The sequence below is a fragment of the Cavia porcellus genome, unplaced genomic scaffold, assembly GCF_034190915.1.
Source record: "Cavia porcellus strain 051 isolate PalLab524CR breed Dunkin Hartley unplaced genomic scaffold, mCavPor4.1 scaffold_6, whole genome shotgun sequence".
Classification (NCBI taxonomy): domain Eukaryota; kingdom Metazoa; phylum Chordata; class Mammalia; order Rodentia; family Caviidae; genus Cavia; species Cavia porcellus.
Window position 1 is genome coordinate 25,499,618 of NW_026947489.1, and position 25,475 is coordinate 25,525,092.

Here is a 25,475-nt window from a genome sequence, read left to right on the forward strand (position 1 = left end):
ATTTAAACTTCATTGACGTCTGAAATGTTTTGGCTGAGATTGTGGTTTCAGAAATTTAAGACATCCAATGTTTTAGCAGATCTGGATAGGTTTGAAACTACACAGAACACTTCTTTGAGGAGGCCTGAGAAAACAACCATGCTCACACATGGGCTGTCCCCAAGGATGTCACGGTGTCTTTGCTATGTCAAAGCTGTAGAAAGATAAAGGCAATATTAGTGGAGGAAACCAATTTTAACACCATGTGCAATGCCATGACTTTACAAACCAGTCAGAACCGTGCTCACTGCAAGGCCTTCTAATTCATGGGAATTCATTATAAATATTTGGCTTAATTTTTACAATGGGGAAACAGGCACAAACATTTAGATGACAGGCCCAGTGAGTAATACCTGCTTGCCTCATGAGATTTTTCTGAGGATCCAATTACATAATATGCAAAGAGCTAAGTAAACATAAAAAATGTTCAAGGTCCCATCATAAGGAATAAAACCACAATTAGGTCATAGCTACTACATTTATCTTCTAAGACTTAGGCCCTCAAGTGTTCATGTGACAGAAATCACCTGGAAGTCTTGCCAAAGCACAGAAATAATCTGGGTAGGTCTGGGGCTGGGGCTGAGATTCATGTATCTACCAATCGATGGAGGATGTTAGTACCAACTCTGGTTCTAAAGAACCACACTAATTCTTGGTGTATGGTCCACCTTTAAGGGCACATTTTCTGAGTGTATTATAAAGCCCTTAAAGTAAGCTTTGGAATAAATCGGTCCACCATTTGAATGTGAATATGGGAGTTTACAAACTCAACAGCAAAATGCCCTTTCTTGAACAAAAAAGCTAATGGTTTGGTTTTGAATTACCTTGTCAGCAGTCTCCAATTTTCCAGAAAAAGAGTCAACAGATTAACAACATAAAGCTATGTCACTTGTTTCCAACTGTGTGATTTCAGTTCACCTCCAAAGGGTAGGGAGGTGGGGAGAATTCTGTACTTGAGGTACACACACACACTCCATACAAAGAAAATCGGGATTCTCAAAGACTCTAGGTTGACAGAAGGCAAATTAAGAACCTAAAGAACAGTCCTCACAAACTGAGCAGACAGGACAAGTGAAGAAATGCCACTGCCTCCTGACATGTAAGTACTACGCTCTAGATAGATGTACCCCAGTGCCTATCACATATAGTTGGCTCCTTATAAATATTTGCCAAATGAATGAGCACTGTAACTTCCATTTTTGGAGACAATTTTAACTATTTGTTTATGCTTGTTGCAGGCATCTTATACACATAGTCATTTCAAAAAACAGCCAGCCACACACGTATCAGGCTCTACAACCTCTGTAACATTCAGGAGTTTACAATGAAATGGATCCCAATCGTAGACTCTAATATCACACTTTTTTCTCAAAGTATCTGCACAGTTAATTTTAAGCCTTGTGCCAGGCATGATGGCACATGCCTGTAATCCCAGAACTTGGCTGAGGCAGGAGGGTTCCCATAGGTTCAAGGTCAGCCTAGACCATATAGTGAGTTCAAGGCCAGCTTAAACTATGTAGAGAAACTCTATCTCAAAAAGCCAAAAAAAAAAAACTTTTTTTGAGCTTTGTACCACTGTTGGAGCAGACAACCTATTCATCCAAATAATCCTAAAATGCAACTTCACTTGGGCAAAAGAGACTAATTCCCTTCACACACATGCCAACAAAAAAAATCAGAATTTGCCTGGAAAGAACATGAGTATTTGTGTCCCTACCAAAGCCCAGCAATGGCCTCTTTAAGGTCCCTCCCAGTGGCTGGATGGCCTGTCAATCCAGGGAGCAGACCACAGCATGCACACTGATCTCCGGAGTCTCCGAGTCCTCTCACATCCTTTTCCCTTCCCTCCTAGTCCGTCAGGAAAGGCTCTGAAGCCTTTTTCAAACCCTCTGCCTGATCTGCATGTTACCATAGTCACACGCATTTGGAAAAACAGGTGTTTCTGTTAAAATTAGCTGTTTCAAATTGCCAAATACTTTAGATCCCTATGCCAGCTCAAAGTGTAAAATAACCCATCAGATGCTAACTGATGCTTCCCGAATTATGAAGATGATAGGGGTTAGGACAGAAAAAATACACACACACACAATTACTGCATTTCTTAACATCACCCCAGAATGAAAAATAATTAAGTTCCAACTTGTCACTGCCTAAGAAAGACAGGGTTGTGTTTTGGGTTTGCCTTATATTTGAAAGCCTGGTCTGCCCTATTTACTTGAGTAGGCTGTCATAAATAAAGGCTTTTGTTAGGTACCAAGCCAAAATGATTTCTTTTTCCTCCTGGCTGCTGTAAAGCACACAATATTTAACAACCCTGGCCAGAATGATATGCGTTCAGACTGCGTACAAAACTAAATCAGAAGAACCCAGAGTGGTGTCTTAAATTTTCTCTCCCGCCCTGTAATTTTGAGAGAGACAGAGATAGAGAGAGAGACAAAGAGACAAAGAAACTGCCACCCTGTTTTTATTCTTGGAACCAGAATCTCTGCTGACCTTATTAGACCCTATTATGAAATAGGTCGGAGATACTCCTTTTAAAAAATCTGCCACTATTTTAAAAACAAGTTTAGCAACCTGGTATACTGGAAGCAAGTTCAAGTGCCAAAGATCTGTGTCCAAGTCCCTTGCCCAGCCAAGTAATGCAGACACAGAAGTAATGTGCCCCTGTTCCTTCTGGCTTCTTAAAATCAGCTAGGAAAAAACACAAGCAGAATTGAATTTATGACAGACACCTGCTGCAGGACAAAAACCCTGAACTTTCTCTTAGATGGGAGGGCATAGTATTAAATAAAACTGTTAATAGTTTGAATCTTTATTAATTCAAAAAATAGGAATTGTTTTTAATATTCTATAACCAGATCTTTGCTGAAAACAACAGTGGCTAACACTTGGCTTAAAGTAAAAGAAGATTCAAGATTAATTCGCAGACTAGTTAACTTCATCCAAGTAGATAGGGCAAGTAAGTTTTTTTCCTTTCTTTTTGGCTTGAATTGCCCTGAAAACTACTTCTGCAAGCAATGAGTCCAGGAAAAAATTGGCAATTCTTTTGTTCTTAATCAAATATCAAATTTATAAACTTCTGGCACTCCGTCTGAGTCTGTTCCTTTTAGTTTACTCTCTGTGATCTACACTGGCTCAATGAACCATATGATTATAGATTTTATCACTACTTCTATAAGCCCAATTAACAAAAATAAAGTAAGAATTTCTAGATGCATGTAGGATTGCCATTGGCACAGAAGCCCCACCATCAAAATCTTCCTGAGCCTCATCCAAACTATTTTATTGAAGGAGGTGGGGGCCAGAAAGAGGAGGATAAGCATTCTGTCATTTCTCATCTTTTACTTTAAAAAGTTAAATATAAGCTGGGTGTACTTACATGCCTTTAAACCTCCCAGTACTCAAGAGGCTGAGGGAGGAAAAAATGCTGAGTTCAAAGCCAGCCTGAGCTATGAAGTGAGATCCTGTCTCAAAAAACAAAACAATACAAAAAAGGTTTATCTATCAGTACCCAAGAGAGAAAAACAATTTGCACTTGACCATTTTTAAAAGACATATGTACATTACTACTTTCAGTCTTTTCAAACTGCAAATTCAGAGCAGTGACACTATGGTGGTCTTACCCAAAATAGATTAAACACACTTGACACATTGAATTTTCTAACCTTGCAATAAACATGGCAATTCAAGTAAGTGGAACAGTCAATATGACTTTTCTCTCTCTCCCTAATGTATTCAGAGTGAAAAATTCTTTTCAAATCTGTGGGAGCAGACAAGGTTTAAGCACAACAAATCCCAAGAAAAATGTAAACTGGACAAATTAAAGCATGAATGAATTTTTAATCCATGTGACCCTCCCAGACTTCAAGAACTGCAAATAAATTTATTCTTTTAGTAAGACAATGTTCAGCAAAACTATACACCTATTATTAACCATCCCCCAAATCCTTTAAATGTCCTACAGAGTGCAGAAATTATCTTAACCTGACTCCAAACTTCAATCAACAAAGCATTCTTTCAACATACAATCAACCACAGCATGTCTTAGGTCAAGGTCACAAAAGCAAGCACTTTGCCTGCAACTGTGGTGTGACACAGAAAGTTCTTAACTTTCCAGAATACACCTTCCTCTGCTAAACAGTTTAGGGGCCCTCTACATTTTTCCTTAAGTCTTGGGGATCTCAGGTGAAGAGATCCATCTACATACAACGTGCTCAATATTCTCAGTGATATACAGTCCTTTAAGGCCTGCACACAGATCCTCAAGCTGGGGGAAGGCTGGCAAAGGCTGGCGTCCCACACAGGATTAGGAAATGCTTTCATCTGGAAACGACAGGCAGAATACAAATCAGACTTCGATGGCCTGATGCTGGGTTCATTACGGTGGGAAGATGAGCAGAGACAAAGAAAGCTAAATTACTTCCCAGTGAAACCAGATACCAAGACAAAACCCACACTAACTGCCCATCTCAACCGATTTGTGCCACCTGCCTTTAAAAAAACAGAATGTTCCGCACAGTACTCTCTTCTTGATTCCCAGGCTGCTCAAAGGGATAATTCTTAGGAGAAAAGCATTGAGGGTTGGGAACCCTCCCACTCTGTAGCAGCCTTTCCTCTGTCCCTCTCCAGAGAAAGGCATCATGCAAAACAAGTTAGTGAAAAGCCAACAATAACTGCAAAAAGCCATCTGAGAAACATAACATTTTAATAGATGAAATAAATACTCCAGTACATGCAAGGTAAAAACTTGACATTGGGGGAAAAAAAATCACTCTATAGTGTAAATTAAAAATAAAACACACGCTCACAGTAGCTTTCCCCCCATTTGCAAACCACATGGCAAAGTCATACTCTTTCCACACCAAGTATACTCCTAATTTAAAAAAAAAAAAAAAGACATACAAAAGGTAGCTACATCCATGTCTAAGGTGTGAAAACTGAGGTAACCTTTCTTTCAATTAAAAAAAAAAAATGAACCCATGACCTCCTTCCTGCCCAATTACTTATCAATTTAGTCGATGGGCTGGGGTGGGATGAAGGGTAATACCGCGACCATTACCCACACTCAGGAATGCTTGGGCCAGGCACCGATGGTCTTGCCTTTCCAGGGGATTACTCTGGAGCACTGAGCATGGGACGCGGGGGACGGGGTTCACCTGTGATTTCTTTGGTATAAATGGAGAGGGGCAGAGATTAAGTGTCTTCCCTTAGCCTGGGGGTGGAATAAGGGATGGGGATGCTAATTCACAGAATTGGAATTCACTGGCGGTAAAGTCCTGGGCGAAGACCTCTCCCTTAAAGCCTGAGATAGCAGGGTGCAGCCTTCAGACACGGCGCAGGCCGAGCTCCTCAGCCTCTCCCTGTGGTCCGACGTCTTGGCGCCCCCATCGGGGTGCTGCGCCAGATCCCTGAGGCACTGGGTCAGCAGCACGCAAGCTGACACCACGCTCATGGCGCCACCCAGGATGGCGGTCTGCACCGCCTTGCCCTCGGCGCTCACGGCAGCCGCTCGGCCCAGGAACTGCGGCTCGGTGGCGAAGCCCACCAGCGCGCTCACCGCCTGCACCAGTGGCCCGCTGAAGAGCGCGCAGCGGCTGCGAGCCAGCTCACTGGGTGCCACCTTCACCTCGCGCACGCAGGCCAGCAGCGCCGATGCGCACGTGCTCATGCACTTGACGCCCAGCTTGAACTGCTCGCGTGAGAAGCGGTCCCGAGACTTGTCACTGGCCAGGGCACACGCGTCTGTCAGGAACTTGAGGTTGCGCGACAGACCCTGCGACACCTCCAGCAGCAGCTGCGGGGTCATGTCAGCCAGCGGGGTGGCCCGCAGCACAGCGCAGCCCTGCTCCACCTCGTGCCGGCAGCGGGTCACGCGGTAGCGGTCCACCAAACCAGGCTGCGCCGGTTGTGCACCCGGTGTAGCCACAGCCGCAAGGTAGGCAGCATGCGCAGAGCACTCGGTCAGTGACACCACCAGGTCACCCAGCTCAGCCAGGCTGTCCCCTGCCTCTCCGAAGCGGCCCATGTTGAGCTGGCTCTGGACGTCGTGGGTGAGGATGGAGAGCCCCTTGGTGCGCGCGATGATGGTGTCCCGGCACTGTTCGAAGGACTCGGCGCCCGCGCAGGCAGGACCCTCGAAAAGCACTGGCCGTGCCTCGCTGGACAGCAGCAGCAGGTCAGCCACCAGCTGCATCTTGCCCTTGCAGTGGTCACAGACGGACATCAGCTTCTTCCGCCCGCCAACGGCGCCCGCGGGAGCCGGAGACGCGGCCTCACCGGTGGGCCTCCCGGCGCTGCCGCTAGCCATCGCGCCCGGGGGGCACTGGCATGCCGCTGGGGACCCCGCTTCCGCCGCCGCGCCCGCGTCTCTGATGGCCCGCGCCTCGGCGCCGTGCGCGCGGCATCATGCCATCCAACGCGGCGGGCCGGGGGCGCCAGGCGGCTCTCGTGGGCACGGCGAGGGGCTGCGGCGTCCGGCCTCTTGAGGGGCTCGCAGGGCGCATGAACCGGGCGGGGTGCACTCACAGCCCGCGAGCCTCGCCGCCGCGCCGCCCGGAAAGTCCCTTCGGCAGGGCCGCCGCCGCCTTCCTGGGCATGGCCCGGCCCGGCCCGGCGCGAGGAGGGCGGGACGGGGACGCTGGGAGTTGTCCTTCCTTCCTTCCTCTCTTTGAAACCGAAATCCTTTCCTCGTGGAGACGCGCGGGGTACGCGCTCCGTTCACTCCGGGCTCCGCGGCGCACGTGGGCTTCAGACGCCGCGACTCCGGCCGCTGGCACGGTCCTGCTTCGGCGGCCGCCCCGGGTGCACCTCCTGCCGCCCTGCCTGGGGTGGGGGGCGGCGCCGCGGCGGCTGCGGGCCGAGGGTGTGGTCGGCGGAGCCCTCGGCGGGATCTGGGCTCACAGCGCGCGGCCCGGCGCCGCGGCACGCCCTCCCCGCGCGCACGCGTCCATCCCGGCGGCTGGCTGCGCTGCCCCGCGGCCCCGCGCCCAGTTCATCGGCGCCCTGCGCGCGTCCCCGGCGGCCCCGCTCAGCAGGTCCCCGCTGCGCTGAGGATGCCGGCCCGGGCCCCGGCTCCTGCCATCTTCGTCGCCCGCCACCAACTTCCGAGCGCGCGGGAGAGCTGGAAGGAAGGGCGGGACGAGGCCGCGGAGCGCGCCCGCCTCCGCCCGCTGTCTCCGAGCGCGGCCCGGCGCCGCCGCTGCTCCTCTCCGCGCGCCGCGCCGCGGAGCCTATAGAAATCTTTTGTGTGGCGTCACCGCCTTTCGTTTAAATCCCGCTTCCTCTTCTCGCCCTTCCTCCGCCCCCTCCCGCTCCCGCTCCCGGATGCTTGCGCGAGGCGCTGCTCCTCCCCCGGGAAGCGGGTGGCCGGGAGGACGCCGCCGCCCCGCCCGATGCACCGCGGTCGGGCCCGGGCCTCCCGCGGTGCCCGGCGGAGAAGCTGGGGCTCCGCGCCCTCTGGGAGCCTGGCGCAGCCGCCAGCCGGCCTTACGTAAGCTCTGCTCGGTCCGGGACCTAGGCTGCGGTGACCCGCGTCCCGGGTGGAGAGCTGTGGCCGCCCCACACCATGCCCTGGCGACCCGCTGGGACTTGGTTGGTGTTCCCAGCTCCCCACCCTTTGTGGTGCTGGATCTCTGCCTTCCTGGGTCGTGATGGGCTGTGTAGGGTGAGGGAAACAGCGAGGGATCTGGATTCCGGGGCGGAGTGGGGGGTGGGGGTTTGGGGCGGATGCTCAGCGTCCTTCCTTTAACCGGAGGAACCTTAGATAGTCGGCACAAGCTTTGAACCACGCTTCCTGGGGCCAGTCTTGCAGCCCTTATGAGTCGTGGACCCTGTACTAGTTCCCTCCAAGTGTCTGGTGGCCGCGGGGTCGCATAGTGTGCCTTTGGCCCATGCCTTGACCTGCAGGTTGCCTTCTGTTAACTTAGTCTGTGTAGTGGATTAACAGCAGCCATTGCGGAAAAGTGAGTCCCTTTGGAGGTAAACATTATTGCCTTCACAGATAGGTAGACTGACCGTCAGATTCCTTGAGGGACTTTGGAAGGTCGGGAAACAGCAGAGTCCCAGCCCGCCCGCAGCTGCCCTCAGACTGCTCGCTCAGACCAAGTTCTTCCAGAAGCAGCTGGTTACGAGCTTCCTCTGCGCAGGCGCCTAGCCCGAGGACTCCTGAAACCCACGGGTCGCACTCCTGCGACCCCAGCCCCGCGTTTCTCAGCCAGGCGTGCAGCTGGGATGAGCTTCAGTTTATTATCCAAGCCCAATTGGGAGATCAGACAATGAGACGTACTGTTAACAAGCTAGCGAGGAATGAGATTCCAGCGTGGGTGGATTATCACTCTACTGTCTTTAGAGATCCCCCAGAATCTACTTGAAGCAACTTACTTTGCATAGTGAAGTGATAAAACGGATGACTTTGACTTTCTAGGTGAGTTGCAATTCTGTAGAGTTAATCCTTTTTCTTGTTTTTTTTTTTTTTTTGTTTGTTTGTTTTTTTTACAACAGAGAAACAATTGGACAAATCAGAGAGCTCCATAGAAAGGTCCACAGTAACCCAGGGACAGCGCCTTAATCCTTGGCTCTAAATTCCTGTGAGAAGGAGTCAGTTCTACCCCATCTACCAGGTTCATCTGTGTAACTGCTCTGAAATCAGATTTTTCCCCCCAAAGTCACTTGGTGCCCCTGGAGTCCTGTCTTCCTTCATCCTTCTTTACAGATTGTTTTGCAACTGTTGCTGGTAGCATCCATGCTTAGCAAAGTGCTGTGTTGCACACATAGAGCTTTATTCTGCAAGCTTTCATGTAGCTCTAGCAGTTGAAAGGAGTGTTTTTCATACCCTCTTTTCTTTAGTTTTAGCTAGAGAAGCTCCCATAGAACTGATCCTTCCAGATGCTGCCTCCACCATTCTCTAGGTTCTCCTTCACTTCCTGCTGTTGTTCATTGACTCCACAAACACTGGGCATCTGCACTCAGCCCACAGAATTACATAATAAGTAATATGAGGCCTCTCCCTGTGAGATTCATGTACAAGAAGGGCAAGAGTTCACAAATAAGCAGTCTAGATTCCACTGTTTGCAAAATGACGGCAAAGAAACTACAGCAGGGACAATGTAACTTTGCAAATACTCCCATAGCCATTGGTCACATGATTCATCCTGACCATGGAAAGGTCAGTGGAAAGGATGCCCATATCTCCAGGATGAGGCACAGTGGAAGCCAACCTGAGGTTTTCCACTCTGTTCTGGCACCTTGCTAGAACTGCAAGGAAACTAGCATGGTCGGAGGAGCTGCCACAGGCAGGGCAGCTGCCTGGAGCAGACCCCCTCTGGAGCCACACTGGGAATGCTGTGAGCACAAAGCAAATTTTTGTTGTGTGGAGCCACTAATATTTAAGCAATCTGTGTTGTTGTAGCATAATTTAGTATAATTTGAGAATAGAGGAAGGCTTGTTTATTACATCTGTTCTTAAAGTCACTGGGGTAATAACTTTCTGTAGAAAACTCTGGCTATGGGAATTTTTTTCTTTTAAAATGTTAGAAAACAAAAAACAAGGATACCATGCAAAGTATTTGCTGTGGGATTAACCTCCCCATTCATATACTGAAAATGAATTGCCAGTATGATAGTGTTAAATGGCAGGACCTTCAGGGTGCTGAAGACTTAAGGGGGAGCCTACATAAGTGAAATCAATGCTCCCATGAAAGTCAAAGCAGTTTGTATAAGAATGCACCCTTGCCAGGTAATGACCCAGTGAGCCCCTTGATCTAGGACTTCCTCACTTCCGCTCAGTGGTGGTGAACTTATGGCACTTATGCAATGGTGGGCTGTTTGTACCATTGAGAGTTCTAAAAGGTTCAGCATCTGTGCTGTAGAACTTCAAGAAATAATTTTCTGTTACTTACAAATTACCCATCCTGTGACATTTTTGTTGCAGCTGAAAACATAGTAGAGTTGCTTGAAAATTATTCAATGAATACCAAGACTAGTTCAGGGTTGGATGGGAAAATGTTTGCAAAATTTTGAGTATCTCCTGATAAAAACCATGCATCCTAAAAAGGAAAATAGTTGGGGAAATGTTACAAGTTTCAGTTACTACCAAGTACCCCTCACTTAAATGGACTCACAGGAACAGCTGGCACCCCTGGACAGAATGCTGACTAGGGGAGGTAAGTACTGCAGACAAAAGTGGCCAGGCTACACAGGAAGTGACCTGGCCCCAGACTTATCCTCAGTGCTAGATAAAGGCCCACATTTAATAGGCTCTGATAAAAACAAAAGAGCAAGATTGAACTGGTTAAAGGTTTGGCCAGAAGTTGGGAGTGGCTCACTGTCTCACCTGTTTTAGGAGAAGCATCCACCAGCTGGGCTTTGGACACAATCCCTCCTTTTTCTGTCCCCCAGCATTTACCTTTCCACTTTCTTCTCCATGAATCTCTCCTAAATACCTCATTTAAGTGCAATTTTGTTTGCCTTTTGATGCCTGTATCATGTCTTTCACCTAATGTCTTCACAATTTACCTGTATTGTAGCATGCATCAGGATTTCCTCCCTAAATAATACTCCATTGTATGTGCTCTGTGTTTTGATACCCAGCTTTCATGCTGCACCCAGACTTTATGGGTCAACAACCAGGCTGTACTAGGCATACACTGCCACCTGGTGGTCAGTCATATCCTCACCGCAGCTCTCCACACCAGTGGCCCTGTTTTGTTTGGCTCTGCATGGGCCATTTCAGTCTGAAGTTTCGTGCACATATCCAAACATCACTGCTTGTTTGCTTCTCTTTAATATCTCATCGGTATCTGGAGGATATATTCCTACCCCTCCTTTCTCCTGTTTTAGTCAGCCCTATAAGTATGGCTGAGAGTCCCTGGTTCATCCTGGTCACTCTGCTTAGCTGATGTGTTCTGCTGTCTGGCATATTTTGTGCTCATCCAGTAAGAGAATGCACAGGGCAAGACCCCAGCCACCAGTAGCCCTGTCTCCTGCTTGCTTCGGTAGCCATCTGCTGCCTCCTTGTCCAGCTGGAGGTAGGATGGGAGGGCAGCTTGTGTGTCAAACTAGTCATCTCTCATCAGGAACACCTGAGAATTCAGGTCCCAAGACTTGGAAGCACTGAACTTCTGCCATTCACCAGTGCACCTTATGTGGAGGTGAAGTTTGCACAGACTAATAAATTATGTGTTGCCTTCCTGTAGTGGCCAGTGATCTTTGAATATAGTTTCCACTTTTCAGAGCCTTAGAGAAGAGAAATGCATACTAAGACTCAGGCCTCCTGGGCTCTGAACACAAATTATGCCTATGTTTTGATCTCTCAATGTGCCACATGAGCAGTAACAGGAGAGAAAGGTTTATTGCTGCTGCTCTTGGCTCATCTGGACCCTGGGCATCTCCAACCCCTCATGTCAGCTGGTGCTGTGGACAGAGCTTCAGTGTCACCACTGGCATCTTGAGTGTGTAAGTGGTGGTGGCTGTCCCCACAACCCTGTTATCTCTTAGGGAGAGAGACTTGAGCCAGGTGTAGCTGTGCATGCCTGTAAGCCCAACACTCAAGAGACTATGGCAAGAGGATCTCGAGTTTGAGGCTAGCATGGACTACATAATAAGACCTTGTCTCAAACAAGAAAGGACAGGAACTTGTGTCCCTTTCATCTCAGTGGGATTGCATAGTCATCAGTAAGTGTTTATAGAATTCATTCATTAAACCTCTCTGCTAATTCGGAAACAAAAGTGTCTTTTTATTGAACCACCATCTAGGTGTTCACAGCTTTTCCTCAACCAAAGTCAGAAAGATATGGACATCATGAAATAGCAGTGCAGGCCCAGTCTGGGTGGTCATTGTCACAACTGCTTCATCTTCTCCATCTGCAACCCTTCCCCTAGGCCTTCACACCATTTACCCATCAAAGGCAAATGAACCTTATAGCCCTAGGGACTGGTAATTGTACCATGCTAAGTTTTCTGCATGTTGAATGTCATTCCTGCCTGATTGCACAGAGTGCTAGAAACTGTTCTTTTACCCAGTGTGGAGGACACAAGTCTGGATGGCTAAGATTAGGATACTAATTAGATCTGAGAGGCAGTTTTTTCCTCCATGGCCCTGTACCACTTAGAGGTGGGGTGAGTATAACCTTGTGCTTCTTTTTGGCTGTGGCCACACAATTTCCTTCGATCTACCTCCTCCCCAGCACTGTCTTGAGCTGGTTCTCACCTGGCCCATCTACATACTCCTGGCTCCAGACTTTTCAACCCTTTTCCATGTGGTCTTCCAGTGTCACTGTGCAGAGTACCTGACTGGGTACTCTGATGAGGGAAAGATAGAAGATATATAAATAAACCACAGTTCCTTACACATGGGCACAGATATTTGTCCTGTACTGTGCTGGCTATGTGGCCTCAAGTGAATTATGCAATTCCTAAACCTGGATTTCCTCCTAAAATGAGGATGTCATTCCAGCTGGGCATGGTGGGCCACACTTGTAATCTCAACATGGGTGGGGGTGGCTGAAGCACAGTTGCCATGAGTTTGAGTCTATAGCCTGAACTACAGAATGAGACTCTATCTCACCCCCCTAAAAAGAAGGTTCACCTAGTCCCTCCAGACCCTGGCCTGTGAACTGCACTGTATTCACTGTTTACTTCCTCTGCTACTCCCAAACCTCCAAAAGCCAGAATCGTGATTGTTATGTTCATCTTTACATCAGTACCTCCCTTGGTTCTTGGTCTAGGGTAGGTTTTTAAGAAATAAATTCCTCCCGAATTGAACTGAATCACATTCCAAAACACTGAAATGTATTTAAACATCGACGTGTTGAGAAGGCCCTGGATCCAGATGTGTTCACATTAGGTTCTAAGCCAAAAGAGTTTCCTCATTAGATGAAAGTAAACTAGGAACAAAATACCCAATCCCAACAGCTTCTGTAAAACACAAAGTCACTGTATAACTAGAGCCTGTGGGCCAAGAATCCCAGTACTTTTGCACCTTGACTTGGCAACTAGGGGAATGACTTACCAGACTGACCCCTCCCAACAGCACATGATCTGCACAGCTGCACATGTTTTTTAGCATGACCGCACCAGGACAGAGCTCCAAGCCACTGGGTGGAGCAATGTGCCCTTGGGAGAAAGCTCATGACATTTCCCTTATGATTTCAGAAAGAAAAGTGGGGGTGGGGAGACCCTATGAGTTGTTTTCAGCTTGATATCAATAGGAAACAGCATAATGTTTACATATACACAGGAGGAATATGTAGAATATCTGTCATTGCAGGGGAAGACAAGCGGCATCAACCTTTATGCAATTTAAACCGCTATCCTTTTCCCTTGGTAACAAACAGAATGCCAGTTATATTGGGCTGACATCACATAGAGCTATATGACTTATTTCCCAACTTCTCTTGGAAAGCCAGGTTCCAGTCAATGAGATCAGAATGTTGTGTGCAGACTCCAAGAAGGATGCTTAAAAGAAATTGGCCCCATTGAAAAGTATGCTCTGCTTGGCTTGGTTTTCATCCTTTTTCCTCTGGTTGAATGTCATGCAAATGATTGGCTCTCCAGTAGCCATGCTGGAACTTGTGACCAACCTTAGATGCTGATTCCACCTGCTTCTGTGAAAGAAATGCTGGCCACAAAAAGACACTATCTTGTTTGAACTTTAAAAAGCCAGTGTTCTGTTACAGGAAGCCTGTTAATCACATCCATACAAAGCATGAAGAAAGGTTTATTGCTGCTCTTCAGTTGTAATAGTAGAAACAGACGGTAACTGCTCTTGATGGTGCAAAGATATTGCATTATACTATGTAGCAGCATAAAGAATCAAAATTCTTCATATTGAGAAATTTAGTACAATTCATAGCTGCTACAAACACAAATGCCACAAAACCCCTTCTAAAGATACAGTGATACTTACTTGCGAGTATATAGGGAAAATGTATGCACTGTGTAACAAACTGGTAACTGCTGTGTGCAGCAGAATTGTGGGATCTATACTTTGAAATGTTTGAACGTTTGATAACACTGTTTATGTCTTATGTAATTAAAAATGTAAAACAAATCAGCATGGCCACCATTTAAAAATCCTGGGATTTCAAAGCATCTCTGGCAATATTTTTTAGAGATGAAAAGTAGCACAATTCAGCCTTAAAAAACTATTTAAGCCGGGGGTGGTGGCGCACGCCTGTAATCCCAGCACGCGGCAGGTCGAGGCAGGAGGATCCTTCTGAGTTCGAGACCAGCCTCGGCTACAGGGTGAGCTCAAGGCAGCCTGAACTGCACAGGGAGACCTTGTCTCGAAAAGATTTAAAAAAAAAAAAAAAAAAAAAAAAAAAAAAAGAACTAGCTAGAACCCAGACATTAGGCTGATATCAGAAGACAGGCTGAAGCTATTTCAAATAAATGAAAACTGGAGATTAAAAATGAGAGCCTGAGTTTGGCGGTGACAGCAGTACTGACAGCAGGGTACACCGCTCCATCTGTCACCGGTTTGCGACTCTCTGGACGAGCTGCTCTCCCGCCCCTGACTTCTAACTGGCTATTCTGAGCAACAGCTGCAGAAGGCCCATAGGAGCACCCCGAAAGGACTTTATCAACGCTGAGGGGGCTTCCAGAAACGTCCAGCACCAGCTCTCTTCACCAGCGAAACTCCGCGGCCTCGCCTGGCAGCTCCTGAGGCCCTGCGGGGACTTACGGATCCAGTTGGTGAGTTAGAGAAAAAGCCAGCCCCGAGGGAAAACGCAGCGTGAACCCCGGTGCGACCCTGCGCGGGTGGAACGCCCTGCCAGACCCAGGGGAAGTCCGCGGGGCGGAGTCGGGCCGGACGGGGCTTCCGGGGGTGGAGGAACGGGAACGGGGCTGAGACGGATTGGCTAGCGAATGCCGGAGGGCGGGGAAGGGGCGGGGATTCCGGAGGGTGGAGAGGGAGGAACGAGAACGGATCGGAGGCCAATAGGGGAGCGAGGACCCAGGGCCAGGAGCAGCGGGGCAAGTGCCGCAGGGGCGGGGCCCACGCAGGGTTCGTCGGGGGCGCGGTCGGAAACCAGGACGGATGTGAGCTGCAGGGGCCGGAAGCTAGGGGCGGCCCGGGAGCGAGAGGCGGAGCTTAGGGCCGGGTGGGCGGGGTCATGAGGCCAGGGCCTGCCCTGAGAGGCCTGCGACGGGGCGCGAACCAGGGAGCGGCACGGAAGCCAGGGACGGAGCCGAGAGCCTGGGGGCGGGCTCGTGATCCTGGGGATAGGGCCGGAAGCCGCCGCAGGCCCGGCCTCCTCCGCGGCGCGGCGCTGCTCAGCAAAGATGGCGGCTTCCAGGTGCGTGCGTGCGGCCCTGCTCCTGCTTTGTGCCTCTGACCTCCTGCTGCTGCCGCCACCTGGGGTTTGCGCGACCGAGAGTTCGGCCGAGACACCTGGCAAAGCCACCCCGCCTCCGCGGAAGAAGAAGGACATTCGCGACTACAATGATGCGGACATGGCGCGTCTCCTGGAACAGTGGGAGGTCCGCTGCTCGCGCTCGCGTTCCCGGTTCTTTGACCCCCTTACCCTCTCTGTGTCGGGGTCCCTGACCCATGACCTCCTTTGCCGTACAGCCTTACTCACGCCACATTCAATCATCGCCAGTCCTCAGGGCCTCCCCAGGTCCCTGGACCCTTCAATGCCCTCCCGGGGTTCTCATTGTCCTGTCCTCTTTCCTCTCGTTCCTGTGGCCCTCAGTCAAGATAAGCCACGCTCTTCAGGTTTGCTTTCCCTTCTGCGTCCTGGTCGCCTCTTGCTTATGTGACCGTGACTGATGAGCCCTACAAACCGGGGGAGGAGTCCTTTCCCACTCCATTCCTAAGGAGCCTTTTCTTCCTCCAGGCCTCTGTTCCGGGGAGAGTAGGTGGGCGAGTGGGTCGTGGCGGTTTATTGTCTTTCAGAAGAATTAAAGCTTTGATAGCTACCTGGTCCTCGAAATCAGTAGGATTTCCCGACTTCACATTTTGGTATATGACAGTTCTGCTGAGAATTTTGTCATGTTGTGTGGATGTACTTTGTTGTGAGGGGGAGGGTAGCTAAAGTTGGTGAGTTTTTGCCATAGAATTCGCAGTTTTTGTTTAGAGGGATAGTAACTCGTTCTGGTGAGATTTAAGTTTTCTAGTTATTTGGATACACGGGGAGTGTGAATAGAATTTTAAGGTAAATTTAGTGGACCAAAACTACATCTCCAGCTCTTTCCCTTCCTGGTAGTGCTGTCTTAGCAGATGCACAACTGGCTGAGTGGAGCCAGAAACTTCAATTCCACTTACTGTAACCTTGGCAGGTATGTCGCCCTTCTCAGCCTTGGTTTTCTTATCTGGGGAAAGAGGTTTTAGTGAATGACTTCTCAGACCCCTTTGAAAGCTGATGTTTTGTTACTGTGCCATTATCTCTTACTATCTCTGGGAGTGCTGTAGGAAGGGGGCAAAGACAAGTAGTTGAATGCCACCTGATACATTTCACTAGAAGAAAGCAGGTATGTGTTTTCATGCTTATCTGTAGTTGCTGGATTGATTGGAGTAGATTTGAGTATAGGCATACTGCTGTTAAAGAGGACCCTTTCCCATTCTTATCTCTCTTCTTATCTCCCTGTCTTTTTTTTTTTTTTTTTTTTTTTTTTGGACTAGCAAAAAAGGGCCTGTTATCTGCCAAAATGAGAAATCCTGCCCTCTGAGTACTCATACTCTGACTGGAGTGGGTGAGGGTGCTGTAAAGATAAGCAAAGGATGGGGCTGGGGATTTAGCCCAGCGGCATAAGCGCCTGCCTTGCAAGCAGGCAGTGGTGAGTTTGATCCCTGGTACCGATAAAAACAAAAAAGACAAAAAAAAAAAAAAGATAAGCAAAGGAACCATCAGAGCAGTAGATAACAAAAAATAGTAAGAACACTCAATTAAAATAGCTTAGCACTACAAGAAGAAAGTTCAGTGGGAAACAGGACTACAAGTAGGAAGTGACCCTTTTGTGTGTATGTGTGTGTGTGACAGAGTCTCACTGTTGAACCCAGGCTAACCTTAAACTCCCAGTGATTCTCCTGCCTCAGCCTTCCAAAGGCTAGAATTACAGGCATGCTCCACTACCATACCTAGTTTGGAAGTGGCATTATAGACAGGTTAAAGACAGTGTGGGAGAAGGGGATTTCTAACAGCAGCATGAATGTGGGAACCAGGGAAATAGTGCAAAGATTAAATAGCACTGGTTCTGAGGTTGGGCTCTCTGCATTCATTCGACTTGTTTGTGAATCCACACTGGTAAAGAACCCCTCTGAGCTTTAGTTTTCTCATCTGTAAGTTAGAAATGTTACTAGTGCCCACCTCAGAATATCTGCAAGAATTAACTAAGAAAAGGACAACTTTTATGCTTTTCCTTTGAATAGCTATTGTTTCCCCAAAATTACTGCTTTGTCTTCCTAGTTTTACAGTTAAGCGATTTCAAAATATGCCCTGGAGAGGATGCCCAGCTGTTGAAAGTTTTTGAGTAACAGAGGGTCCTGGGAATTTAGCAACTAGGCTACCTTGTGACTCAAGAGTATACTTTCCTTAGGGTTATTGGACCTAATGAGTGAACTCCCTGCATCTTGCCTTGATCATTAAATCCCTGGAACCTTGGAGGTCACAGTGTTGTCATTCCACCTTCCTCTTGTAGGTGTGGAGAGTGATTTTCACTTGCCCAAGGTCACACAAGTTTAAGAGCTGGAGCAGGGAACTTGAGTCCAGGCCCCTCTAACAGCAGGGCCCGTGCTTCACGGCACATCCTCCTGCCTGGCCTTCTAGAGTGCTGGGATTATAAGCATGCACCACTACGCCTGGCTGGAACCTAGTTCTTTTAAATTTTTTTTTTTATCTTTTTGCTGTTTTTTGTTGTTTATTGGTTGGCATTATATGTTAGCATTTTATTCATTTGTTTGCATCAGCATAGACCTGTTACATCTTGCTTTATTGGGTAGTTAGAAATCATTACTGTTCCTTAGTATGATGTTCATCTTATTCCTGATTTGGTCATAAGAACTGCATCAGGTTGATGCCTGTCATTTTGACATATCCCATGATTCACTGAGCCCTTTTTTTTTTTGCTGCCTGGTACAGGAAGCTATTCTAGGCACCTCTTCTATCGTCATTGCTGTGGTTAACCTTTTCTCCCCACTTTGAAATATTTTTATCCATGCATCCATATGTCTACCTGTCAGTCCATTAACACTGAATTCCTGTGGTGCCTCTAATTCATCCTAAACCACAAGATACATCCTCCCTCGTCCTGTATTTGTGGCCTCTCCAAAACCGAGGAACCTGGCTCACATTGTCCCCAATATGTCTCCACTTTTGGTCAGGCTTAGAATTGACAGAAGGTGGTGTGAGCATTGCTAGCATATAGTACTGCAAGAAACAAATGTAGTAACTACAGTTAAAATTTGTGCATAGTGAAATGCAGATTTTAGGTATATAAGTTTTGATGAGCGGATACATCTCTGTAATCTATACCCTGATGAAATACAGAGCATCCAATTAGCCCAGCAAGTTCCTGTGTTCCACCTCATCTCCTCCCAGCAGCACCCACTCTAGTCCTCTTTATCTCCCTGCATTATGACTCTCCTTCAACCTTGCATGGATCAGTGCATCACTTCGTGCCGTTTGGTCACTAGTATTTTTGAGATTGTTGTATGTCAGTATTTGTTCCTCATTGCTAGGTAGTTTGTTTAACAAAATGTGTCTATTTTTATAATCACAATGAGTAGATTCTTTGAGAATAAAAAGCTGTAGGAGTCCTTCATGGGGCTCTCAGGAGTGGACCTGGGCTGCTGATGGGCAGTAGGTACTACCAGAAACTTAGTCTCCGCTCACAAGTCAAAAGGAAATTCCTGGGACTGTTGATTGGACACCTGCCCTGTTTTGTGCAGGTGTTTGCCTGCGCTAATTGCAAAGCGAGGTTCTGATGAATGGTTTGATGCTTTTCCCCATCTTGCCAGAAAGATGATGACATAGAAGAGGGAGATCTTCCAGAGCATAAGAGACCCCCGGCACCTGTTGACTTCTCCAAGATAGATCCGGGGAAGCCTGAGAGCATCCTGAAAATGACAAAGAAAGGGAAGACGCTCATGATGTTTGTCACTGTATCTGGGAGCCCCACGGAGAAGGAGACAGAGGAAATCACAAGCCTGTGGCAGGGCAGCCTGTTCAATGCCAACTATGATGTGCAGAGGTAAAGGCCGGAGCACTTTATGAGGCTGCGCTGTGCTGCGCTTACCTTATTTATCAGTTAACCCTCAAGTTGCATTCATCCTTGTAGCTTTCACTTAATTCATATGACTGAACAGTGTGCAGCTTAGCCTAAGCTGGGGTCAGACTCGCAGCAGGTCGGCACTTGCTGCTCGGTGGGGACTGCCGCTTAAGTGTGGCTGTGTTTACACGTGGAATTTGCAGCATGTCATCAACAGAAGACTCATCTAACATGCAGGAGCCATTTACACAGCTCAGCTGGTCCTGAAGGTAGTTTAAAAGCAAATGCTTCTCCCTTCAAGCAGTTGTGAAATTTGGGATTTCGCGTATACTATTTCTTAATTCAGGAACTGCGCAGTGCTGTGGCTGTGAAAGGCTCTAGGCCCACAGAAGGCTTTTGTTAGTTTAAGCAGAAACTTAGAATGAACCTGTTGTGGTGATCACTGGTCAGTGTAGAGGGTGGGGGTAAGTGTAGTATCCCCTGGAAGTGGGAGAAACATGCCTGTTGCCTGTACCAGTGGTCCACCAGGCCTCGGGGCCTGCTGAGTGTGGACAGGCTGGGCTGCTTGCCAGGAACTGCAGTTGGGGCTTCTGTCAGGTTGCCCAGTGTCCTCTTGGACTTTAAGGGCTGCTTACCGCAAGCTCTCCTGAGCCAGTAGTTCTTAGCTGTTAGCAGTAGAAGTCTTTTGTCAAGTAAATAACTGGGTCCTTCAGAATATAAACCAGATGGGAATGGAAGAGACACTTCAGAATATAAAACACATGCAAGTAGAACACGCACACGCATGCATGCACGTACATGCATACATACATACATGCATCCGCCAGCTACTTCTGCGGTGCTGACAGAGCTTGTCCCTGTGCTTATTCAGCGAAAGTGTCCACTTACATTGCAGAGCTGCATCTGTGCTTTGATCCTAGTGGGTTCCTATAGTTTAGCATGCTGGTATTTTCAAATGTTAAATGTCTGTAGCTGTAAGGCCTTGGCAAATGCTTTTTTGTTGTTGTTCTGTAGTCATGTACAATTCACGGTGTACTTTTTTTTTTTGTAGCACAGAGTTATCCTGCCTGTTTAGCACTGTGCTAACCGTCTGTTTGCCTTTCTCTCCAGGTTCATCGTGGGCTCAGACCGGGCAATTTTCATGCTTCGGGATGGGAGCTACGCATGGGAGATCAAGGACTTTTTGGTCAATCAAGACAGGTGTGCTGATGTCACTCTAGAGGGGCAGGTGTACCCTGGCAAAGGAGGAAGCAAAGAGAAAAATAAAACAAAGCCAGAAAAGGGCAAAAAGAAGAAGGAAGGGAATTCAAGATCACGAGCTTCAAAGGAAGACAACAGAGCTGGGAGCCATCGAGAAGACCTGTGACAGTGCCACTCCCCTTAGAGCAGCAGGACAAGGGAACACCTTGCTGGTTGTGTGGGTGGGGTGGGTGCTGCATACCCGGTGACATTCATGTTTCTCCTCGAAAGGGTCTGCCACGTGACCAGTCTGGCCAGTGCAAAAGTTACTGTTGTGAAGCCTTCAAAGATGGAGACTATGGTTTTCTGATGAGCAGCAGACACTGACAGGTTCATGTTTTCTCCAGAGTCACCAATCATGGAATGTGACTATGTCGCTTTTCCCATTAGAGCTGGTGGGTCTGTGATGCCCCGTACTGCTGCCTCACCTTACTGCTCAGCTGTGGTGGGCTGTGTCTTCTGATTTCCTACTAACCAAAATACAGCAAGTTCTGATCCGACAAACTTGTCGAATACTTGGCTTCACCGAATCAGACTGTTGAGCTGCAGCCATCACTTGCATCATTGTGAAGTCAAGTGAGCCATGGCGTCTGGACGGGTCACCAGATAGCTGGGAAGTAAGCGCATCCATGCAGGGAATTTGGGTTCAGAAGCAGTGCCGCTCAACACGGGGCCATTACTTGGGATGTCCCGACTGCAGTCCCTGTCCTGCACTGGAGGGAACTCTTGCTGTCATTTGGCTTAAGGAAGACAGAGTGAGACTGCTGTCAGGTGTGCATGCAAGGACCAGCAGAGTCCTGAACAGACACAGTGAAGACACAACGACCTCATTTACAGTGTTTTAGACATTTCCTTTGATAAAGTGCCTCAGCTTGTGATGTTTTTCTATGGTACTGACTAGGTGTGTGGCTGTTCATATCTGAATTTTTGCCATTCATATAATGGAGACACTCTGAATAAGAGGACATTTATATGCAGATATCATTTTTAGGAATTTAAATTCTTTAAAGAAAAACCTCAATTGTGGTTTTAAGACGTTAAAAACAACACATGTACATGTATGTGGTTAGAAAATGTCACTGTTAAAGGAAGAAGGATAGCGCAAGACGGAAACTATGTCCCTGCCCTATCACCAGTATTTTGTCCCTTATCCCAGTGGAACCACTGCTCATAATTTGTTTTAAAAAGAAAGAGATGCTTGCCAGCTTGCAGTGTTGTGCTTTTGATCCACGACATCCGCCCCTCACCCCTCTCAGCTGGGCACACAGTGTCATCGAGGCTGAGGCCTCTGTAACCCTGGCCTGGCCATCAGGCCCAGGCAGCACCTCTGAGTATGTGTGCTGAAGTCCCCTCAGGAATAGATGTTTCTTCTTTCCAGTGTATTTTGAGCCAAGGAGGATGAGACAGGAGCAGCTGCAGCTACCTTGCTGTTTGAGGGCGGAGCTGATGTGGGCAGCAGAAGCAGGTTTAATGCTATAAAACCCAGCAAAGTATGCTAAAAACTGAGGACGGCTTGCTTCGGACCCTGTAGGACCCCAGGGCCAGCATTACTACTGCCCCTGGCATCCCATAGGGCCCAGAGCAAGCCCTGTCCCTCAGTTTTTAGCATATTTGCTGGGTTTTGTAGCCTTAACAGTCCTGGACAGAGTTACTGCAGATTAGTTGTTTTAATGAAGCAGGAAGGAGCAGGGCCTCTCCACTGACTAGCAGTTCCCCCTTCAGCACATGTCTGTCCACGCTTCCTACCCTTGGGTTTGAGTGTCCGCTGGGACAGCCAAGTATAGCCCTGCTGTCCTAGAACTTTGGTCAGATGTCCGTGACCAGAAGCAGAGAAGTGGGCAGAATTCCACTTGAGGGGTCAGAGAGGCCCCACAGAGGCGCAGGAATAGGAGTAATGAACCAAAGGAAGCAGTCCGTGCAAAGGCCCAGTGGCTAGAAACAGTGGAGAGGGACTGCTGGCAGCCACCAAGAAGGCAGGGGCTTGCTGAGCTCAAAAAGACGCGTGCACGGAATTGCTAGGAATGGGGCCCTTATATGAGGCAGAGTCAGGATGGTCTCTCAGTACTTGAGGCCAGGGAAGCAGCATCCTGAGGGCTGAGCCACCCATGGAGGGACACGAAGTTTACTTTTAGGCTAGGAACTTGCTGCAGTGAACATTTTTTACCATTTCAGTGAACTTTTATATCAGGTAAATTCCACATAGTGGAACTGTTAAGACAAAACGAGCATTTGGGTGTTAGTTAATTGCCACACTGCTTTCCCAAGGGGCCTTGTGAGTGTGGCCTCACCAGCAGCAGGTACCACCTGACCTTGCCAGCCCTGGGTGCCACACTTACCAATTCAGTGGGTCAGATGTCACAGGGCAAGCAAGGAGCTACCTGTGCCAGCCTGACCGGTGCAGCTCCCCAATGAGACAGGACGCTCTTGTGGGTAACAGGTAACTGCCGCTTTATTGTTGCGGGCTCTGGCTTATATATTCGGCCGTGACCAATCACAGGCTGTCACGAGGAGGCAGGGTTGGGATGAGACGCGGACTCTGGCTAATAAACCCAGCTGTGGCCAATCAGGGGTTGCCACAGAGTTGGCACGGGGCAAATACGGAGTGAGCACGGGGTGGCTAGTTTAGAGAGGGACATAGCGCATTTCGGAAGCTGGCGTGGTCCTTAGTCCCGGGCGGGGTATGTGAGCACCTGCGCCCAACACCAGCCTAGCACAGATGTGGACGTTTCACTGCTTCCTGCCTCAACCTTCTGCTGACACTTAGGACAAGAGATGGCCCATCCTCCGAAGTCTGGGCCACTAGACTCCAGAGCAGAGTTAAGAGTGAGGTTTCTGATGAGTTGATCTTCATGCTCTTAATGTCTTCTGATCTCGTGAATGTGGGTGATGTAATCAGTTATGAAACATGACACCTAGATACACACGTCTTTTCCCCCCATTCCTTCGTCCTCAGGCCTTCCACTGTATTTTTCTTTTTGTGTTGGTGGGGAGTAAATCCAGACAGTGCTGAGCAGTGCCCCGCGCCTTCTTAGGACATTTTGAGACAAGATCTCAGTAAGTCACTCAGGCTATCCATAAACTTGGGGCATCGGCTGCCTCAGTCTTGTAAACTGGGAATACAGGCATAGGCCATCATCCTGGGCTAACCCTGTGGCTTTTGATAGTTATGCTTTACTTTTTAGTATTTACAGTGGTCCCCCCCCCCACCGCCATTTTTAGACAGGTTTTTGCACATAGTGTCTGTCTCCATCTGTAGCCACGGTGACCACCGTTGTGCTCCAATGATAGTGCGGAGGGTGTGTCAGTGGGGTTTGCTTTTGCCCCGTAGTCATACCCTGCTCAGCTGGAGAGAGCTGAGGCTGCGTGTGCTGTCACCTGCTAGGAATCCTCTCCTGATGCTCATTTTGCTGGATTTTTTCCTTTTTTTTCCCCCTAGAACATGATAGTCTGGTTCTGGTTGCAGATTTAGCTTCTCTATTTTTTTCATTGTTTCCTTATTTTTTCTAGATTATTTTTTATGGATACCATGTAGATGTAAATAATGATAGTGTTCATCATAGGGAATTGGTAGTTGCACATGGTGTATCTTGATTCCTTTTTCCTGTTCCCTTTAACTCTTGTTTCCCTCATACAAAAGCAGTTTCCATTTTTTCCTCATCCCTTCCTCCCCCCTCCCACTTCTCTTGTTCACCTCATTTGAGTATTTCCTAATAACTATTATGTATTTGGAGGCTTACAGTTTTGGCTTCTCATGAGAAATAATGTAATATTTAAAGGTATGTGTCTCATTGAGAGTGTGGTCTCAAGTTATATCCATTTAACTAGAAATGCCTCAGCCTTTATGGCAGAGTAGTACTCCATTGTATAAAAAGAAATATGTCCATTCATTGATGGACATTGGGGATGTCCCGAAGGTATTAGATACTACAAAATGTGGCACTATAAACATAGGTATGCATATATCACTGTACTATGATGCTTGTAATTCATACGGGAAGGTACCAAGAAAGAGAATACCTGAGTCAAATGGAACCTCTAATTCTAGACTTTTAAGAAATCACACTGATTTCCACAGTGGTTGCACCAGTTTACATTCCCACTAACACTGGAAAAAGTTTCCTTTTTCCTTACATCCCTGCCAACGTTTGTTATTGGTTGACTTCTTGAAAACACCCATTGTTTCTGGAGTGAGATGGAATCTCAGCATTGTTTTAATTTGCATTTCTGGAATGACCAGTGATGTTGAATGTCTTTTCTATGTTTACTATCACTCTGCTTTGTCTGGGAAGTCTGTTCATGGTAAATGCCTACTTTTGCATTTAGTCTTTAAATTTAGAGGATCTAATTTTTTTGAGTTCTTTACTCTAGATGTTAGTCCTTTGAAGGAACTTTTGGCAAAAAATTCTCCCCACACTGTCAGTTGTCTCCTCACTCTGTTGGTGGTTTGTTTTGCTGTGCAAAAACTTTTTAGTAAGACAAGATCCCAGTTGTTGATTCTTTGTGCTATTTCCTGTGTGATTAGGGTTTTGTTCATAAAGTCTTTGCCTATACCTGTGTCTTCAAGAAGTCTACGTGTCCTGCCTTCCAGCAGATTTAGTGTTTCTGCTTTAACATTTAGATCTTTAATCCATTTTTATTTTACTATAATGCATGATACAAGACATGGGTCTCTTTTAATCTTTGGCATGTGGAAAGCCAGTGTTCTACACTGTTATTAAGAGGGTGCCTTTCTTCCGGGGAAGGTATTTGGCCCCTTTTGTCAAAGATAAGGTGGCTTGGGCTGGGGATTTAGCTCGGCGGCATAAGCGCCTGCCTTGAAAGCAGGCAGTCGTGAGTTCAATCCCCGGTACCAATAAAAAGGAAAAAGACAAAAAAAAAAAAAAAAGATAAGGTGGATAAATGTGTGTGGAGTTGTTTCTGCATGGTCCTTAAGTCTGTTTTGTTTTGTTTTGCTGGTGCCATGCTGTTTTTATCCCAATAGGTTTGTA

At 47.7% G+C, this 25,475-nt stretch overlaps 3 protein-coding genes across 5 annotated transcripts; 2 read left to right on the top strand and 1 right to left on the bottom strand.

Moving 5' to 3' along the window:
• Positions 1-4,727: 4,727 nt before the first annotated feature.
• Positions 4,728-7,248, bottom strand: Tlnrd1 (talin rod domain containing 1). The gene has a single exon (XM_005006253.4). The coding sequence runs from the start codon at positions 6,344-6,346 to the stop codon at positions 5,279-5,281; it is 1,068 nt and encodes a 355-aa protein (XP_005006310.1). The 5' UTR covers positions 6,347-7,248; the 3' UTR covers positions 4,728-5,278.
• On the top strand, positions 6,445-14,367 carry LOC134476391 (uncharacterized). Of its 2 annotated transcripts, none has more exons than XM_063250121.1 (2): positions 6,445-8,461; positions 13,443-14,367. In XM_063250121.1, the coding sequence occupies exon 1, from the start codon at positions 6,445-6,447 to the stop codon at positions 7,087-7,089; it is 645 nt and encodes a 214-aa protein (XP_063106191.1). In that variant the 3' UTR covers positions 7,090-8,461; positions 13,443-14,367. The 2 variants fall into 2 exon arrangements, with proteins under 2 accessions (XP_063106191.1, XP_063106190.1); XM_063250120.1 differs by lacking the exon at positions 13,443-14,367 and having other exon boundaries at positions 6,445-7,528; positions 8,039-8,453.
• Positions 14,368-15,127: 760 nt separating this feature from the next.
• On the top strand, positions 15,128-21,691 carry Mesd (mesoderm development LRP chaperone). Of its 2 annotated transcripts, none has more exons than XM_013158931.3 (3): positions 15,128-15,335; positions 18,998-19,230; positions 20,359-21,691. In XM_013158931.3, the coding sequence occupies exons 1-3, from the start codon at positions 15,153-15,155 to the stop codon at positions 20,612-20,614; spliced, it is 672 nt and encodes a 223-aa protein (XP_013014385.1). In that variant the 5' UTR covers positions 15,128-15,152; the 3' UTR covers positions 20,615-21,691. The 2 variants fall into 2 exon arrangements, with proteins under 2 accessions (XP_013014385.1, XP_003475785.1); XM_003475737.5 differs by having other exon boundaries at positions 15,177-15,519.
• Positions 21,692-25,475: the final 3,784 nt, after the last annotated feature.